The sequence below is a fragment of the Ruditapes philippinarum genome, unplaced genomic scaffold, assembly GCF_026571515.1.
Source record: "Ruditapes philippinarum isolate M1 unplaced genomic scaffold, ASM2657151v2 ctg10331_1_1_1_1, whole genome shotgun sequence".
NCBI lineage: Eukaryota > Metazoa > Mollusca > Bivalvia > Venerida > Veneridae > Ruditapes > Ruditapes philippinarum.
In genome coordinates, this window is record NW_026859490.1 from 1 (window position 1) to 17,204 (window position 17,204).

Genomic DNA, 17,204 nt, shown 5'->3' on the forward strand with positions numbered 1-17,204 from the left:
TTGTAGAAATATTCATTTTGTGCAAACATATGCAACATATTAAATGGATTGTGACCATTAAATAATTAATATACGACACTATTTGCTATAGTACTGTATGATACATATTAGGTGAGTAAAACCTCTATTTAATTAAAAAAGATTTTTTTAGTTAATTATTAGAGAAAATCTATTATTATAGATCTTCTCCGTTGCTGATCTATTTGCTCATCAAATGATTAACAATTAATGTTTTATGAATAAGTACGAAAGCTCTTTGTAATCTGGCACTTCTTTTGAAATTTTACAATCCTTTATTAGATATTGAGACCTTATAAATCAATATTGTCGCAAACATCGTAATAAATTCAGTAATTGGAAATAACATGCCATACATCATAGCTATGTTATGTTAAAAAAACGAGAGCGCATAGTATTGACTATAATACATAAGAGGAAAATTCAATGTAATAGTCTAAGATTTGTTTAATAATATTTTATTGCAACTATCATTTACATAAATACATGTAAGGTTACATTGAGTAATACAACAACAAATATTCACAAACAGATATGTAGTGCCAATGGGCCGGGCTACAAGTTATAATAACATTACCAACAACCTTCCCCACAATGTCATTCTTGAAGAGATCATATGTATTTCAGTACTTTTCATGTAGATATTTTTAAAGGCTAGTAAAGAAAAATATAAAATTGCATTTATTGTTTTTAATTAATTAAATAATTAATACAGAGGGGAAAAGTCCTTATTGAAGAAAACGGGAACAAATAAAATAAAAACAAATATCAAAACAAAACAAAAATGCCAGTCTACCACTAAAATGAAAAATACTAACAATCTAAGAAAGAAACCTATAAAAACAAAACTAAACCTTTTGACTGCCAAACCTCTAATTAGAGATACATAAATATAGATGTAAACAGAGATAAAAGTATTACGAAGCCGATTCTTATAATCTTAGCGACATAAAAAATCGATCTACGGTACATGTGTCGTCGTGAAACCACTTATTCTGCATTTGTGTTTACATATTCTTTAGATTTGTCTTTTTCTTGGAAATGGTGTAAGTAGATGCTTAACCTTTTTTGTCATAAGGTATTCAATTTAGCAACGTTCCACGAAATGTCAAAATTAGAAAATCTAACACAAGTAGATCTAGTCGATTTCGTTCATCACAAAATATTGCATGGGCATCGTATTAAGATTATTATTATTATTACTGTATTTTCATTCTATCATCCTTTTAAATTTATTTTAATAGAAAATAAGTCAGCATTGTTATCAATTCAAAACACCTGTACAATAACAATACTTCAGATTATACCAGGTAGCTCAGATTGTAAAGCAGTCTAGACTTTGTGTATACATAGTTATAAGAAGGTCTCAGGTTCGAGTCCTCATCTGGTTGGAACTATTACCCAACAACAACAACGACAAAAAAATAAATATATTGATATATTATATATATTATATATATATTAAAGACATAATATACTGGTGTATTAAACTTTATCCAAATCTGTCAGAATGTTAAATAAACTTCTGTGTTTCGTGAAATAGAAAGTCATTTCGCTATAAGTAAGTGGGTTGCCAAATAAAAGTTTTTTCTGTACCTAGAGGAAGATAAGGTCCAGTAGCTATAAATAAGTTTGTATCTGTTCAGTAAATATTTTACATTTGAAAAAAAGTCTCCATCCACCCACCACAGTAACATAAAGAGTTTTGTCGAAAGTAATTTCTTAACATATCTGCATGTAAGTTACTACATTGGTTTCTTATCCTTGCATGATAAACAGAAGAGGTAAGTTCACCACTTAAAATATTTAGTAACAACTGGTGGTTTAAAATGATTTTGATCAATGTTTAAAGATTTGATAGGGAATTCATTGATGCTGAAAGTTCTGATTTTGAATATATTTCGGTACATATTTGCACTGTTAAAATGTTGTTTGTCAAATTATAACACCAACGGTTGAAATAATTCTGAGATAAAGATGGGTAAAAATCCATGTTTTTCTTGCTTACTAATATCAGTTTTTTGAATTTTGCGTTTGTCCAAAAGTGAAAACTAACCAATGTCCTTTGCCAATGGAAACAGAGCGTGTAAGGACATTTAATATTCTTGCAAGGGTTACTTTATCTAAATTATTACAACTAATTCATAAAACAAATTGGTCTCTGATATGATATGTAAATTTGATCGGGTATTGATTGTTTTAAATCTATTTTTAACATTTTTATGCGATTGCTGATTTATGCAGGACCACCAGCTTTTTTAATCACTAAATTTGAGTGAATATCTATGATTTCTTGTTCGGTAATTTTGATGTCTTCAATAAAAGAATCAGTTTGAGAACTAAAAAATGATAGTTTAGATTTTGTTTTAATCAATCTTGCTTACTGGATGTTCTGGGAATTTTTTTATTATACCAAGGCTTATCGTTTTGGCGTACAGTTACAAAGTATGTAGGTATGCATGATTTTGCTAGATCTAGAAATTTATAAGTGAAATTGTTGTGTCAACAGAATTATTGAGTAGAAAGGACCAATCTGTTGATAATATACAAGTATCTAATCTATTGAAATCAGCATTTTTATAGTTCCATACACATCGTTTAAAAGGAGCATCAAATTTAAAATTTATTTGTATGTATGCATATGTATGCATATGTAGCATAGTGGTCGCTTATAAGTTGGTCAGTTTAAAAATATCATATGGTAAAAGGGTACTGGAAATCGAAGTTGGGTCAATTAAAGTGCTTGAATGGTTACTTACACGAGTTGGCGTAGTTTTTATATTGACTTGGTTTTTTTTGGTTAAGAATGTCTTCGAATTGTCGATTGTTTTGATTATTAATAAGATGGTCCTCATTTATATAACCTACTAAGATAATGTTACTTAATTTTTATGTGGCCCTTTCAATATTCAATTTTTCCCAAAAATCTATCCTGTAGTGTGGGGGTCTATACAAAGTTCACATCATAAAGATTTACTTTTGTCTTTAATTTCAAGCCAAATTGTTTCTGGAAGAAGTAATTCAATGTCTAATAGTCTTTTCGGTCTTCAATCGGCTGAAGTGTATACAAGAAATCCTCCGGAATATTGTCGATCATAACATTCTAGTGATAAATTAGTACTGTTTTTATTCATTAAATGAGATTCAGTGAAGAAGTCTAAAAGGTTTTCTTTAATATAGTTAATTTTATTTCTTACACTATACATTTTGATGAAAAGCAGTGGTCTGTGTCATTTACAGAGCCTGGATTTAACTCAATATCATCACATAACAATAGGACAAAATACATTGCAAAAATCATTGATCAAGATGGCATTATTAATTGATGAATGACAGTTTTAGAAATTACTCATAAGGATATATCTGTGGTAGTAGGTAGAGTAGATACAGATCATAATAGTTAAAATAATAAAGTTGTAAAAAAACAGGACACTATCAGAAAAAATAAAATAGTGAAATTGTTTAAATATATCACATTTTAACCATGTAAAATAGATCATCATTGTAAAGATAGGATGAGAAACATAACATGATTATTTAAAAAAATAAACTATTAATAAAAATAAATTAATGAGAAAAAAATAATAAAAAATAACAATGAATGAATAAGTTCATCATTTAATAGAACGGTATGTTAAAAAACTATGCTAAACTGATTTGAACATGTATGGTACTTCCTGTTAGGGAAAAGGGGGATTTTATAATTTTATAAGATTCAGAGATATACATGTACTCATATTATGTCAACTCAGAAAAAGCAAAACTGCATGTACAAAAAAACAGTATACACAACATACCACCCATATATATACACATACATATAAATACATACCGTACATTATATATAAATTTATGACCTTATGACTATCGACAATCAAAATTTATTATGCTTTCAGAATGTAAGCAATATTCAATATATAATTGCATGATGAAAAAAGAGTGTGACTAAAAAAAGGATTGGAGCACCACACTAAATACCGTATTCCGGTACATACCGGACAAGGCGCTTGAAACATAAAATGCTAAAATCTTGCCTTTTTACCCAACGGAATGAACTTTAATAGGTCAAATTCATCTTTTATAACCGATTTATGTGTGATAATGAATGAAAAATGTAAAAAACGGCAAAAAAAAAAGATATTTGTCTATTTTGTGATCATGATTTCTGCAAGCGTCTAGAGGTACTGCTCCAATCCTGTATTGAGTTAAATCCATGAAAAAACAACAACAAGGGAGAGCATATATTAGGTAAGTTTAAATTTTGAGTATTACTATATTGTTTCCCTTTAATTTAAAGCATGTAAGTATCGGGAAAAAGATGTTTTGGAAAGTTATAATTGATGGATGAAAGTGCAGATTTATTTAAATCTTGTAAAGTAAATAGATACATGTAAATATTTGTGCGTGTGATTATTCATAATGTAATCAAAGAACCAGGAGTTCGGTAGAGTTTTAACTACATGTACATAAGTGATCAATGTATACGCTAAAAGCTGGAATATTTTGATGATAATAATATTCATTTGTGTGTAGAAGGTAAAAACATGAGACCTTAATTGAGTGTCGCCTACTGTCTGCTAATAACACGAGTTAGTTATTTTTTAATTACGACGTCACCAAGTTCGTCTGATATACAGGTAAATATTTACTGGTTACTATTAGACAGTGATGATGTGTTTCGACAATAGATTATCAAAACATCCCTTAATGTTAAAAGTTGCACACCTTTTTATATGGTAACTGTCTAGACAAGACTGTAAAAAGAACCATTTTAAATTGATTTGATTACTGACATACATGTCTTTGATATAAATTTTCTGTCCAGATTCTTTATGATTGATTCGCGGTAATAGCGGTGCATAGACACGTAATCCTGAAACCCATGTTCGATCCAGCTTTTTAGAACGGAAATGTTGTCGGCTTCAAAAGACAGTCATTCGCCGAACTTAATAATGCTGTCTTTAACGAAGATTCCGTCATCCAGTTTTTTGCGCGCTTTGTATAGACGTTGCCTGGCACTTTAATTCGTGATTTTTTTTCAATTACTTTCCTGCAGTTTCAGTATTCTTTTTAAAATTTTCCTTTGCGATAAAATCGATCAATATCTGCAGATGTAATATTCAAAGATTCACCATAATTACTTAATTTGACTTTCTTAACATGATCAAGAATTATCTTGTTCTGACGCTTTCGTTCATGTCTCCAGTGTCTTCCGGTATTCCTGATATGCCCGGACACATGCGTGTTCTATATTCAATGTTATACATTGGAAATAATATTTATAATATATGGAGTGCAATGAAATATATTCAATATATTCAATATTCTACATGACAGAGGAAATGCAATAATATATTCTATTTATAACATGATAGAGACAACTGAATAATAAAAGAAACATAAATAATTCAATAAATGAAACTTCATTGACTCGAGTTTGATTTACGATTCGCGTCCTGTCCTTGTTGATGTGTTTTTTTTGTTCACGTTTCAATAGGTGTGATTTTGTATCAACATTTTAGAAATGTAACATATAACAACGACCATGCACAATCGTTTTATTGTTATAACCGTTCCATAGATACCAACAAATATGAGACGAACGAACAGGGACAGTACCAACATCAAAAAACAACGGCGACCAAAGGGAAACCAACATGACCGTGGCATTTTTAACTATCGATCACGGTTAAACTGTCACTCAATTTTTTTCATAATTTGTACATGAAATTTTAATCGGTCCGAAGGTTCGTTATGAAAAGCACCTCTGAATGATAAGAAATTTATGTTTAGTCATTTATTTAAAGAGATAAGACAATAGACACGAAAAACTTCTATTGCGTTTGTTAAAGTGACTCCACTGGGGTTTTAACGATAAGAAAGGAATATAAATGTAATATATAGTTCGCTGGACTTATAAATTGAATAAAAAATATCTGATCATTTGCATGCTTATCCTTTCCAAAAAAAATATTTTTGAAACTACATTTACTACTTTAAGAAAAATGTGCCTAACAAAAATATATGATTTCTTACTTAATGATTGAACTATAAATAAAATAAAATATTTAAAATGCTAGACCACACACTGGCTCTCACGTTATAGTTTAGCGGTAAGTAGGTATACCTTCCTTCCCTATTATTCGGTAAACTTTGTGTCAGACAGTCGGTCAATATTCACAGTCGGTGCTGTTATAGTCCTTGTACAATTAAACTTTAGATAAAACGATCATTTATGTTTTACCTATGAGAGTAAAATAATAAGATAAATAATTCAGTTATGTTCCCTTCCAAATGTGTCACGTGTTGAGATTGGTGTACGTGTATTTTACTGCTCCAGATTGCCGTTGGAGTTGAATTATAAGTTAACTGAAAAGAGATAAAAACGAATATCTATACTCGTTATTCTAGTTATGTCAAATATTTGAACTGACTTTAAAATCAACTTCAATTTAATAATCAAGATCTATGAAAATAATTGCAAATAACTTACGAGCAAAACCAAACACTTGTACTTCACAAAGATGTAGGGAGTTTTGTCTTCTAAGCATCACTTGAACATATCGTGCACCTTTACCTTCAGGGAAGTTAAACGTATGGATGTCCTCAATCTGACCATCAACTTGCCTTACGATATACATATTGTTCTCCGTCGTCCCAAACATCAAATCCAAATCTGAAGCTCGTTCCTCTGTAAATTACAAGATTGTTTTAGAAAAATGTAGAAGCAAACTTTTATGATCTTTAATTTGCCCGTCATTCTAATTTATCTTTTTAGTTACATATTTAATGAATCACCCCACAACTCTTTGATCGAAATGAAGTTGATACAGATTGCACCGATGAAGTGATCAAATACTTTAAAGGTGTAAAATCAAATGAATAAGTAACCTACTGCAACAGTCCAGCCGGTTGTACAACACTACTCTAAAACAGCGATACATTTGTCCAAGATCTACCCGCCACCACGAATGAAGGTCATCATTAGTATGAAAGCAGGAGCGAACTGACCATGATTGATTTAAATTGCCGTCTACACCCTTCGATCCATCGTAATTGTTGCCATCATTGTTATAGTAAACGCTAGACATGCTTGTTGGTTTCCCAATAGCAACATTTATCACATCGGCTAAATAGATGAAAAATAGTATTATACTAATTTTGTTACAAAGCCTTAAACTTACTAATATGTTTTTTACTACATGTATTTACAACGTTTTAGGTTTCTGTTTTCTTCCTCAATTCAATAGCCATTGCCCCCTTATAATGAATCATCTTGTTATTATCATGTCGAGCACAAATAAATGAATATTGTTGTTTAGTAAAGTTACATATAACATTAAAATCGACGGGTAGATAGCTTTCAATATCTTACATAGTTATTTGTGCATATCACATTAGCTTGAAAATGTAACTTTTAAATGTTTGAATTTTCAATAACTGTAAAAAAGGTCATAAGTTTTTTTCATAATCATAGTTATGTCAATCAAGTTCTATTGTACTTTAGAATCTATGATAAATACTCGAAAATTAGAATATAATTCAACATACTTGAGCATTTACCGGCGGTTATATTCCATAATCCATTAGAGAGGCATTCTATTTTATTAATGATCGTATTTCCGTCGTTGCATGTATATTGCACATGATACCCAACTTTTCTTATGTTTCCACTGACAATTCCATATTCAAATTCTTCGACAGGACACTCTGGTTCATAAAGGATGATACATTAATATAAAGACAATTTTGTCAAGTTCGGTTAAACTAATATTAACAATGCAGTCTGAAGGACAGCTAAATCACCTTCCGCAGTGAACATGAATGTGTACTTCTTGACCTTTTACCAACCATGACCTTGATGTTGTACCCTGCATATCATAAGCCCATAGTCTCATGATGGTGATTATTTGTGCCAAGTTTCAAAATTCTTCCATAAAATAAAAAAGTTATGGAGGAATTATAACCTTGACCCTGGGGGAATTTAAAGAAGCACGCCTCCAGATTCATCCTGATTTTCATGAAAATTTTGAAAATGTCTTTAAAGGTAAAATATTGTGAAATGAACAAAGAAAGTACTTGACACATTATTATCGGCACTTAAAATCCACGTAAGTTACCAAAAAAGAGGTCAAAATATGCATAAATAGCCCCTACTGCGTTAGTAACGCACTAGAAATATGGTGATAAATACTACAAAATACAGTCATTAATTGCACATAAGATATAAATTTTCCCTAAAATCTTTGATTTGTTTACTTTTCTCAATGTTTAAATATGGTTTTTGCAAGTTTAATTTTCTTGAAATATTTTGGGTCATCTGGAGGCATGCAGCTTTAAAAGATATGGAGGGAACATGAAATGAAGACTCTTATACATTTGACCTTTAAGTGTGACCTTGAACTAGTGGGAAGCAATTCAATTATTGCGCTTTGCACATGTTCTTATGATGGTGATCACTTGTTCTAAGTTATTTTTAAAAAAAAGGTTCAGCGGTTTAAAAGTTATAGAGTGGACATGAAATGTATACATTTTATTATGAAATGAGGACTTTTTAATGATTGACCTTTAAGTGTGTCCTTGACCTTAGGGGTAGCAATTATTGCGCTCTGCACATTGTATCATTATAGTGATCACTTGTGCCAAGTTATTAAAAAAGGCGGTTTAAAAGTTATGGAGCGAACACAAAATTGTTACGGACGGACAGGCGGAAGGCCATTTCTATAATCCCCTTTCCGCTACACGGAAGGGGATTAATATTCCGAGCAGTGAGTTCGATTCTTTTTTCTTAAGAATTAGTATGGAGACTTATCTAAGACTTGCTGCAATTCTTGACTTGCAGCACTGACAGGACTTGCTGTCATGATCGTTCAGCACGACATTATTGTTGTGTATACATTTGCGATTGTATTTTTAGTTTCTTGTATTTGGCCTTTTTCAACTTCTGTGGTTTCCAGTATTCCAATTTAAATACTGCACAATCATCCCTAGGATATGTTGTCTGCTTTTTTAAATTTGTCTTTTGACGTCTTGTCTGTGTTATGCAGGCTCCATAACCTCAGATCTTTTTCAAAATTCCATTTTATTTAGTTCCGCCCATTGTTTTCTCGTTAGGGCACAAGCATTCTTTTACTTGGGGACCATAAGCCGCTTTTCATGAAATGACACTACTGTATAACATTGAAGGTTCCATGATAACCGCCGTATTAACACATCTTCGGATGTTTCTAAATTCATATTTTTTTTCAATTTAAATGTTAAATTCTGCTTAAGCCGGTGCTAGAGGGCGTGCACGGTAACTTGCACTTTCCAGTACCGTCCATGAACAGACTCAATCAAACCGAGCCTGCAACATTTTAAAATTTTGCTGCGTTGAGATTTCTTTAGGGATTCCGTATTTTTCTATTCTGTTTCTGCAGTATTGGACCTGCTGTAAAATTTGAACATACAATATTGGACTGGCTGCACAATATAGATTTGCTGCGCTTCTTTGACTAGCTGCACTGCTTGGACTCAATGCCGTCTTGGACTTGCCGCACAATATAGACTTGCTACGCTATTTGGACTTGCTACAGTACTAGACTTGCTTCACAATATAGACTTGATTTGATCACTGGACTTTCTGAGCAACTTAGACTAGCTACAGTATAAGACTTGCTGCACAACCTAGACTTTCTGCGAAGCTGTGACTTGCTACAGTATTAGACATTCTGTACATTCAAGTTAACACTTCTCTTTAAGAAACGGAACAGACTAATTAAAACCGAGCCTGCAACACTTTCAATTTTGTTGTTTTGTACGTTCTTTAGGGATCCCGTTTTTCCTCTATATTATTTTTATGTTTAAAGTATCCATAAATCAATTATTTTACACTACATGTACGTTTTAAATATTCGGATGAATGTAATTGTAATCGTTATAAAGGAATGTGTTGTGTTATAGTATAGCGATGAGACTGATATATGGAACTATTATGGTCTGGGAAGAGATCAACAGTCTTTCTCTACAGAAAATGATCGAGGCAATAAAGCAGTCTCTATGTTTGCATGAAAGTTTGTCTCCGCGAAAGGCATTTTTTTATAAAACACGAACAAGAGCAACGCTAGGCGGATCAGTATATGCCCGAAAGCTGTTATTTTTTAGTAAGGATGAAGTATTTGCAAGACATGGGAATTAAATAAAGTATTACCTCCTTTAAAAAGCAATCCTCCCTAATAGCTAAAGAATCTTCAAATATATAAAGTACAGACCTTTGATATTTTGACCCTACATCAATTGTCATGTAAATGTATTGGCCATGGCCGTTCATCCTATAAAATTTTACAGCTGTATGTTGATTAATACTTAAGTTATTGAGCGAAAACCGTTTTTAGTCTTAAGGTAATAAAGCTCTCGACCTTTGACCTTGTGATCCAAAAATTAATTGGCGTCTTCTACTTAATATTGACAATCATCCTATGACGTTTGAAAACTGTGGGCCAAACGGAACTGAAGTTATGCTCCAGAAACCACAATATTCAGTGTAAAGATCTTCGTGACCCTGACTTTTGACCTTATGATCATAAAACGAATAGGGGTCATATATTGGACATGGCTGTTTAACCTATAAAATTTTACAGCTGTGGGTTGATAAATACTTAAGTTATTGAGTGAAACCCGTTTTAAGTTTTAAGGTTATAGTGACCTTGACCTTTGACCTTGTGACGCAAAAATTAATTGGGGTCTTCTTCTCAATATTGACTATCATCCTATGAAGTTTGAACAATGTTGGGCAAAACGGAACTTAAGTTTTGCTCCAGAAACCACAATTTTCAGTATAATGATCAGTGTGACCCTGACCTATGACCTTATAGCCCTAAAATCAATAGGGGTCTTGTATTGGACATGGCTGTTCATCCTATATAATTTACAGCTGTAGGTTGATTAATACTCATGTTATTAAGCAGAAACTGTTTCAGTTTTAGGGTAATAGTGACCTTTGACCTTGTGATCCCAAAGTCAATAGAGGTCTTTCACCCAATATTGTCATTCATGATATGAAGTTTGAACACTTTGGGTCAAATGTAACTTAAGTTATGCTAAGAAACCACAATTTTCAGAGTAAAGATCATTGTGACCCTGACCTTTGAACTTTTGCCCCTAAAGTCAATAGGAGTCATGTATTGGTAATGGCTGTTCATCCTATAAAATTTAATAGCAATTTAATAGCTGTAGGTTGATGAATACTGAAGTTATTAAGCGGAAACTGTTTTCAGTTTAATGGAAAAAGTGACCTTGACAATTGACCTTGTGACCCCAAAATCAATAGGGGTCTTTTATCCAATATGGACAATCATCCTATAAAGTTTGAATATTGTGGGCCTAAGTTAAATTAAGTTATGCTCCGGAAACAAAATTGCTAACGGACGAACGGGCGCCAAGGGGTATAACATAAAATGCCCAATTTTTTCCGGGCATATAAAAACACTGTATGCACGAAAGTTTCAAGTAATACAGTTCTGTTTAATCAACCTTAGGGTATCTGCGAATCTTTTTGAATTGCTTTCTGATAACTCATATATATATGCAGGCTTCATGTCCCCTTTTACCCTTTCAAAATTCAATTTTGTTTTTAAATTAGCTAAATCCATTGTTTTCTTCGTATAGGGCACACGCATTTTCTCACTTTGGGACCATCTGCCACTTTTCATGGAGTTGCACTAACGTGTCGCACTGCACGTTCCATGGGTATGGGCAGTACTTAAACATCTGAAGATGTTTCTAAATTCAAAAATGTTGAGTTGTCCTTTAGCCGGTGCTAGAGGCATGGATTGCACTTTCTAGTATCTACAATGAATAGGCTCAATCAAACCTAGCCTGCAACATTTTCGACTTTGCAAATTTGGACGTTCTGGAAGGGAATCCTTATTTCTCTCTATTCATTAGACACATCAGTGCTGTTTGTGCCGTGTGCCGTTTTATTCGCAAGCACCAAAAGTGTGTCAAATACCTAAAAAATGGAGATCCCTCGGAAACATCAAAATCAGCACAATTTCATGAAAATTGTAGACTCGGGTTTAAAGAGTCTGAACATGAGGGATCATGAAACATTGCAACATCCCTCACAACCTCTAGTACCGGCTTCAGTGGTACTCAATTCACAACACTTAAAAGTGCTGGACTTAATGGTCCCGAAGGACCAGGAAAATATATAAAAAACACTGAAGTAAAATACGTGGCAACTTTTTACGGCTTCCACACAGCGCTTGACACCTATTGTTGTGATGTATAAATATCCGGAAAAAGTGATCCCTTGGAAGCAGTAAAACAGCAAAATTACATGTCAAGACGTTACGTAAGAAATTATTTATTCATTCAGACCAGTTACTAACCATGTGACCTGAAGCGCTTGCACGGTAAATTATTTAAAGACGACTTGACACTGTTTAGCTGTTAAGGGCCTGAGAGAAGTCGAAATTAAAATTGACAATGAAATTCCACCTCTATTCAGTTCTTCGCTGTTAGGATCACTCGAAGGATAACATTTTCGTATTGCTTTCGGCCCAATTCTAAAAACAAAATACACTAAGGGAGGAACAATTTTTATTCAGCTGTTAAGAGCTTTTGAATCTTGAAAGGAATATTGTCATCGATTGTCACATTAAATACATTTTAAGAATAAAATGACAGATGCATTTTGACTGCTGGTATTTTCCCCTAAGCATCGTACTTAAGTGATAGTGATTCATGCCTGAGGTGCTGTCGTTAATGGTTAAGACATAAGAATTGCAGTCACCGTTGGTTGTATTAGTCGACTAAATGATTTTGAATAACTGAATCTATGCACCTCTTAGTTCCAGCAAATGAATTGATGTCTCGGCACAATTTGACCTATACTGTGTTTGTGCGTCATTTAACCAAGCAAACGGACAGACACAATGATAGTGATTCACAAAGGGCATCAATCAAATATGCATGCTTCCGCGGTTGCTTGTATTGTATTCTCCGGAACACAAATAAAATACATTAATTAATTAAGTTCACATTCTACTGGGAACCTATCACATAGCAATTGACTCTTCAGTTCATTATTTAATACGGATATGGCTTTTTTCTCAACATAACCGTTACCTCGATTTCAAGTCTGCAGTTTGTGAAAGAATGGCAGCTTCGCTACGTCGCGCTGCCTTGCTTATGTTGTTCTCAGTAAAAAAATAATAGCTCTGTGTGTTGCAGCATATCAAAATGTAAAGGGTTATTAACAAGCATTAGGTGATTGCACATAACATGAATACTTCAATATTTCTGAATTCATCATTAATTCTTTGTGATACTAAAGCATAACGTTCAATACGCAGTCGTTGTTCTAAATATATATATGAGCTGTTGTAGCAATTATACGAAAGCAATAGATATATAGGATAATAAATAAATGTAGATTTAGTACTAAAGTCATTAAATGACTTGCAAAATATTGTTTTATTCAACAACTTCTAGAGATTAGGTATTAAATCTACACAAATATAATATTCCTTTCATCACATTTCCAAAATAAGAACAGTTTATAATTCACAAGACTTGTCCATTTTTCATGGACGCGCCTATAGCGTAACGCTTACACTATCCCGCTTGAACGATATGTTTCTATACAACTCAAGTAGTGTCACGTTAAAATATTATTACATTAGTGTTAAATAATGTTCATCAAATAGCTTCATTACACTCCTGTACGTAAGTTTATATGATAAAAGTACTTCATCACATGCTGCTACAACGACTTCGTAAAAACAGTATCACACAACAGTACATGTTTATCGTACATATATTTTGACATGTCGTAATTTGCAGTTAACTAGCACAGCTTTAAGATGCGCTTAATGATAGCATTACACTTTAAGTGTTTCAGTAGTTATGTTCAAGGATATGTGAATATAACAAAACTGCAGCTCTGTGAATTCTTTACTAAATCCATTGAACTCGTTGACAATAATTTACTGTCATCTTACTCGATAAATAAGACCAGTTTTGGACCATAACTTATTCAATATCCTCTAAAAATGTAATGTATTCAATAGTTACAGAGGTAAAATATTGACATAATTTTTAAACAGAATTTTACCTGTGGTTTCACAATACCCTTTTGCAGGATTACAAGTCTTGCCAGAAGTACACTCAGGACAAGGTTTCTGTTGAAATATATAACAAATAATTAGAATATACCTCTCCTTCATTTTTATTTTTACTGCTTGCATCGCAAACATTTTATTAATCAGTATGTAGATCTGTATTATATACGAGTGAATTTTCTTAAATAACGTCGCGGGCATAATGCCAGTATATTAATATAAAAAATTAAGATTATAATTATACGTTATATGATAAAAGTCATATACTATTGTTTTCAAAGTTTTAAATAGAAAGGATCATACGCAAGGTGATTCAGTGCCTCGTGAAGTCCCGACCTAGTAAAATGTTCTCGAGTCAAAAACAATTTGTTAAATCTATTTCTTTTTTGTCTTTTAAAGATCCTTTATGTTTTGTGATTGAAATTGTTACTGTGTGTATACCACACTTGCCAAAATTATATATGTATATAATTAGGCAAATAAAACAATTTTCAAACATCGAATAATATGTAAAATGTGTACTGCAAATATTTGTGCACATTATATTTAATCAATAAATTACATGCATTCATTTCTTATTGGAAAATTTGACTTAGAATGTATAGAAAATGAATTTTTATTACCTCCCTTTATTTATATCAAATGTAAAATTGGGTAATATGTTTATAAATAATGCTTATTGGAACTTACAATATTGATAAATCTTAATTTGAACATCATATTCATGAATAAAACCATGTAAACAAATTGTGATACAGGATCTTTAAAATACCAATAATTTACAGATCTCTACTCCGACCATTAATTTGAATAATAATGAAATTAAAAACAAATATTAACATGAGCTCTTTTGTGAAAAATTATGTTATGGTGAAATTATTATTGTATCCACTTAAACTGATAATAAGAATTAGAAAGATTAGATATGCATGATGTATAGGAAATTATTAATATCACTTTTAAGACCCCGTAACAAAATTTTTGTATGGTTTTATATCGCCAATGCTCAAATGGGGATTTACGAGGGCCGCTCGAAAAGAACTGCTTATTGTCCTCTATCTCGTGATCCACGTGGAACACGATAAAAAACAATACATACCTGTATAGGGTAATTCAATACCTACACAACGGTGTATAAATGTACATGTTAGACTAAGTGTAAGACATACAATTTGCCATTTAAATACACGCAGTCATTGACCACTGTAGTAAAAATGGTTGGTAGAAGCGTCGACAAAAAATATGAAATACGGGCTAACACCAAAGCTCGCTCAAAACTGGGTTGCTCCTTGAAGCAGTTGATGACTGAACTCTCTACTCCTTATGTGCTTTCTTGTGTGTCTTATGACACAAATAAGCGATGAAAAAAGAAATTTGAGTCTGGTGTAGAGTGCATCAAAAATGCACCAAAATCAGGTAGGCCAAAATCTGCATCTCGCATAGTTTCGGCGTTTTTGAAAAAAGAAAACGTAACTGTTTTGCCTCGACTCCCGTATTCTCCAGACCTTGCCCTGTTTGATTTCTTTTTGTTTCCGAAATTAAAATTCTTCCTTGCTGGGCGGAAATTCAAGTCCGACAGGCACTTGGATCTGCCATTCATCAGTACCTTATTACTGTGCCCAAATCAGCGTACCGTGACGCCTTCAAAAAGTGGATCTTTGCATTTCTAGTCACGGGCAGTACTTCGAGGGCATGAAATGAACACTTTTGACCTAACTTGAAATTTGAAGTCACCAGATAGAAATAAGCAATATATTTCGAACATCCTTCGTATCAATATTGTAAGGGTGAAGAAGCATTATTTGTATAAAGATATTTATATTTAACATTTCATGTAAAAAACGGAGGTTATAAGAAATTTACTTTCGACAAAGTCTAAGACATGCTTTTTTACTAAAAACAATGAATGCATTACTTTTAACGTTTAATTGTAAATGAGACGTCCTTTTCAGTTGCATATTATTGGGAAGCTTTTTGGTAACTTAATATAAAAATGTTTTTTGAAATCACTCAAATCCAAATGATTACACATAGATGTGTAATTATGATCATTTAATAGTGTGTAAAAGAAGAAACGAACATAGAAATATTCACCCTTTTGACATTAATATCCGCTGCCAGAATCTCCACACAACTTCCTTTATTTCTATCACTTTCGTGTCCGTCTGAAGAGTATATATTGCATTTCTTGAAAATTTTCATGTAGCTCAAAGCTTTACAGTCCGGCCGCATTCCGCATTCCAGAACACATTCCGGGAGTGCAATACTTTCTAAAGTGACTATTATGTCCATTTCTCCTCGGCATTCACGTTTAAACTTGACAGTATATTGTATTTCTACACCATCCTTACTTAAATATGTAAAACAAAAAACAGTTTCTGAACAAAATAAGAATAGTAAAATATGATTGACATTGAATATTATCATTTTCAATTTAATTGTAATTTAATTTAGATGGAGTTTTAATCACGTTTACACTTTTTTTGTTTTGTGTGTTCGCATTCCAACTATTCGAAGATGTTGAAGATAACTGTACTCCGTCGGGTAGTACAGTAAAAATAATTCATATGACCTAAAATTATTTTTTATCAACAGATTTTAAAATCAAACATATTTTAACACAATGCAATGGCATATGAAAACTTGAACAGCAACACCGTTTGAATGAACATTAAAGCGAGAACTCTTTATAAACTGTATATACATAATTTATTCACTTCATATCAAATTATTGTTGAAACGATCAGCTCGACTGTAAAAATCGATAATTCACTCTTACTTTTACATATGCATTTGAAATGATGAGGTTTAGTTTTAAAAAGTGATTTTGACGATGTCGTTATTGCGTTTCTATTCTATTCTAAATTTAAATTTAAATTTAAATTTATTCAATGAAAACTAATTTAAACTTTTATAATGAATTTGCTAAAATTCCGTATCTTTATAATATAAGATATGGCTTGGAGCAATTTATATCCAAATTGTTACATGGAAAATAGATCACATGGAAACGTTTTTTTTCGCATAATGTCATTATATAATTCTTCTTTGATGAAACTGGTATAAAGAAAAAAGAATGAA

The 17,204-nt window shown here is 32.1% G+C and overlaps 1 protein-coding gene across 1 annotated transcript; it reads right to left on the reverse strand.

Annotated features, from left to right (window-relative positions):
* Nucleotides 1-5,723: 5,723 nt before the first annotated feature.
* Nucleotides 5,724-16,760, reverse strand: LOC132756691 (uncharacterized). The gene is made up of 6 exons (XM_060747821.1): nt 16,218-16,760; nt 14,117-14,183; nt 7,570-7,728; nt 6,914-7,147; nt 6,512-6,709; nt 5,724-6,387 (listed from the first exon to the last, which is right to left on the reverse strand). The coding sequence occupies exons 1-6, from the start codon at nt 16,548-16,550 to the stop codon at nt 6,377-6,379; spliced, it is 1,002 nt and encodes a 333-aa protein (XP_060603804.1). The 5' UTR covers nt 16,551-16,760; the 3' UTR covers nt 5,724-6,376.
* Between the last annotated feature and the right edge of the window lie 444 nt (nt 16,761-17,204).